Genomic DNA, 2,747 nt, shown 5'->3' with positions numbered 1-2,747 from the left:
CAATGTGGGAAATGCACATGCTCATTCACACAGTTAATGTCCTGGATAGAATGTAGCGCTTCTAGGAATAGGCGTTGTTGCCTATTGTTGACATTTCTTTCTAAAATTTCTACATAATCCGGATGAATGTCATGGAAGAGATTGAGGAAAAGGCCTTAGCCTCTGCACCAGTAAAACCGCGCTGGTGGCGCCGCTACGTTGACGACTCTAATGCGTGCCTAAAGAGTGAAAACATCAGAGTTTTTCACAGCCATCTGAATTCCATTAACCCTCATATCCAATTCACGATAGAAATGCCGACTACAGGCGCGGAAGGCCAAACCATAGCTTTCCTTGATACAAGTAACACGGTATCTGCGAGTGGTCAAGTGGAAGTGGGCGTGTACAGGAAACCCACGCACACAAACAAATATCTCGCCTTCGAGTCACATAGTCCCGCGCAAAGCAAACGAGCTGTAGTAAAGACACTAATGGATCGTGCCAAATATCTTCCCTCGACCTCTCAGCGGAAACAGAGCGAAAAACAACAAGTAATCGGTGACCTTAAAGTCAACGGATACCCCCAAAGTTTCATCGATCGTTGCCTTGTTTCGGCTCAAGAAACCATACAGCCAGAAAACCAAGAAAGTCAAGAGAGTCCAAGGGGTCACGCTTCAATCCCTTACATAAAGGGTGTTTCCGAGAGAGTTCGACGTGTTCTTAGCAGAGAAAACATAAGAACCACTTTCAAGCCTGTTAAAACACTGGGCAGTATCTTTAAGAAACCAAAAGACCGCCCCGCCACAAATCAGATCAAGGGAATTGTGTACAAAGTCAAATGCAAAACATGTGATTTTGCCTATGTGGGAGAGAGCAAAAGATCATGGAATTCGCGCGGCGCAGAGCACAAGCCTGGCACAAGATCTAATAACGAAAGCGCAATAAGATTTCACGCGGAAACAACAGACCATGACATTCATCCGGATTATGTAGAAATTTTAGAAAGAAATGTCAACAATAGGCAACAACGCCTATTCCTAGAAGCGCTACATTCTATCCAGGACATTAACTGTGTGAATGAGCATGTGCATTTCCCACAAGTTTATTTAACATTGGGAACATCCCTAGAGACCGGCGGTGTATAAAATACTTATTATGCAAAAACTGAACCAATTTTAACTCTGATGAAGGTAACAGAGAGTTACCGAAAATTCAGTTTTTATACGTTTTTACCAACTTTTTTAAGATCAGATACAAACCAAATTTTATTATATTGTTAGGCTTTCTGTCATTAAATTAGATTACGGCGCAGCGCAAGTAACGTGATTCATGACATCACTTCCGGGGTAAAATGATTAACATCTTTCTGATATTATTGACATGTGTCATTTATCTTGCCAGTGCTGGCGTAGGTCGAACCGGGACATACATTGTGCTTGACGCCATGTTGGACCAAATAGCTGCTGAGGGGGTGGTAGACATCTACGGTTTTGTCTGCCACATTCGTCAGCAAAGAAGCTCTATGGTGCAAACAGAGGTATGGTCGGTGAAAAACTCATACATTTAGCCCCGTGTTGTTATCAACAAAGTTTTTGATTGTTTGAGTGTTTCGACACTGATTCTCTTGTAGACAACGGATGAAAAGACCGCTACAAGATGTGGTTTTTGAAATATGCAAAGTTGCGTTCTTTTGGGATTCCCTTTTCAAATTGTTCTTTTATTTGTATTCCGGAATAAGAAAAGTGATAAGGCCAAGAGTGTGTGGGACTTACTGTGATGGTTACTTATTATCTTTTTGTTTAACAGGCACAGTATATATTTATTCATGACGCTCTGATGGAATATGTCACATGTGGCACTACAGAGTTTGTTGTTCGTGAATTGCCAGAGAAGTTACGCATTTTGAACACCGTGGATCCTGATAGTGGAGACTCACTTCTGGTAGCGGAATTTAAGGTATGTGCCGCATGAGTAGTCCTCTCACGTGTGTCTTCCCGTGGAACTCCAGACTTAGGGTGCGTTTCTTTGGGAAAATCCAAAATTGGATCATTGATCTCAGATCACACGGATACTTTGCTCCCAAAGAAACGAAGAATCCGAAAACGGATTTTTTGCCATGACAACCCCGTAAACACATTTCGCACAGAACATAAAATATCAGCACAAATTTATTTTTCGTCGAATGTATCCTAGCTAAAATAATTTAAGCATACAAAATCTTTTACAAAAACCACACGTCGAAGTAGATCTTCTTTAGCGTTAAGCACAATGTGGCGAGAAAGCATCTGAGAGCGAAAATGATTGCGAAATGATCAGTGCAAATTTCACTCGTGACAATTTCAAAAGGATACAACTTCCGTAGGCACACAGTGGCTGTTCTAGAAAACCTGTATCCCGTTTAAAATCAGATACTACATACCTATCTGAAGCTACCGTTTCCTTTTATCGTGAAATGTTTTTGTATTTTGATCGAAATAACCGCCTAAAACTTTCCGTATGGCAGTGTTTACAAAGAGCGAACCTGTATTTTCACAGCAATGACCGCTGGGCCAAGGTACTTTTTTCGAATCCTTTCCCAAAGAAACGTACGGATCATGAATCCTAAAAATCCGGATTCAGATATGATCTGATGTATCCACTCGAAGTGTGGATTCTTCAGGTCATTGATCCAAGATTAATCCATTTTCGGATATAGGTAAAGAAACGCAAAATCCGTTTTTGGATCAAGAATCCGGATTTGGATTTTTCCCAAAGAAACGCACCCTTAC

The 2,747-nt window shown here is 41.2% G+C and overlaps 1 protein-coding gene across 1 annotated transcript; it reads left to right on the top strand.

Annotated features, from left to right (window-relative positions):
* Positions 1–122: 122 nt before the first annotated feature.
* LOC144640051 (receptor-type tyrosine-protein phosphatase C-like) lies at positions 123–1,935 on the top strand (the record flags this gene model as incomplete). The annotated part of the gene is made up of 3 exons (XM_078499282.1): positions 123–382; positions 1,381–1,516; positions 1,786–1,935. Coding segments are annotated over exons 1-3 (546 nt in total), but the record flags the coding sequence as incomplete, so codon positions are not given.
* Positions 1,936–2,747: the final 812 nt, after the last annotated feature.

Source organism: Oculina patagonica, unplaced genomic scaffold, assembly GCF_052425735.1.
Source record: "Oculina patagonica isolate OP01 unplaced genomic scaffold, crgOcupat unplaced1729, whole genome shotgun sequence".
Lineage (NCBI taxonomy): Eukaryota > Metazoa > Cnidaria > Anthozoa > Scleractinia > Oculinidae > Oculina > Oculina patagonica.
Note: the sequence above shows the minus strand (reverse complement) of the source record. Positions and strands in the feature narration are given on the sequence as shown.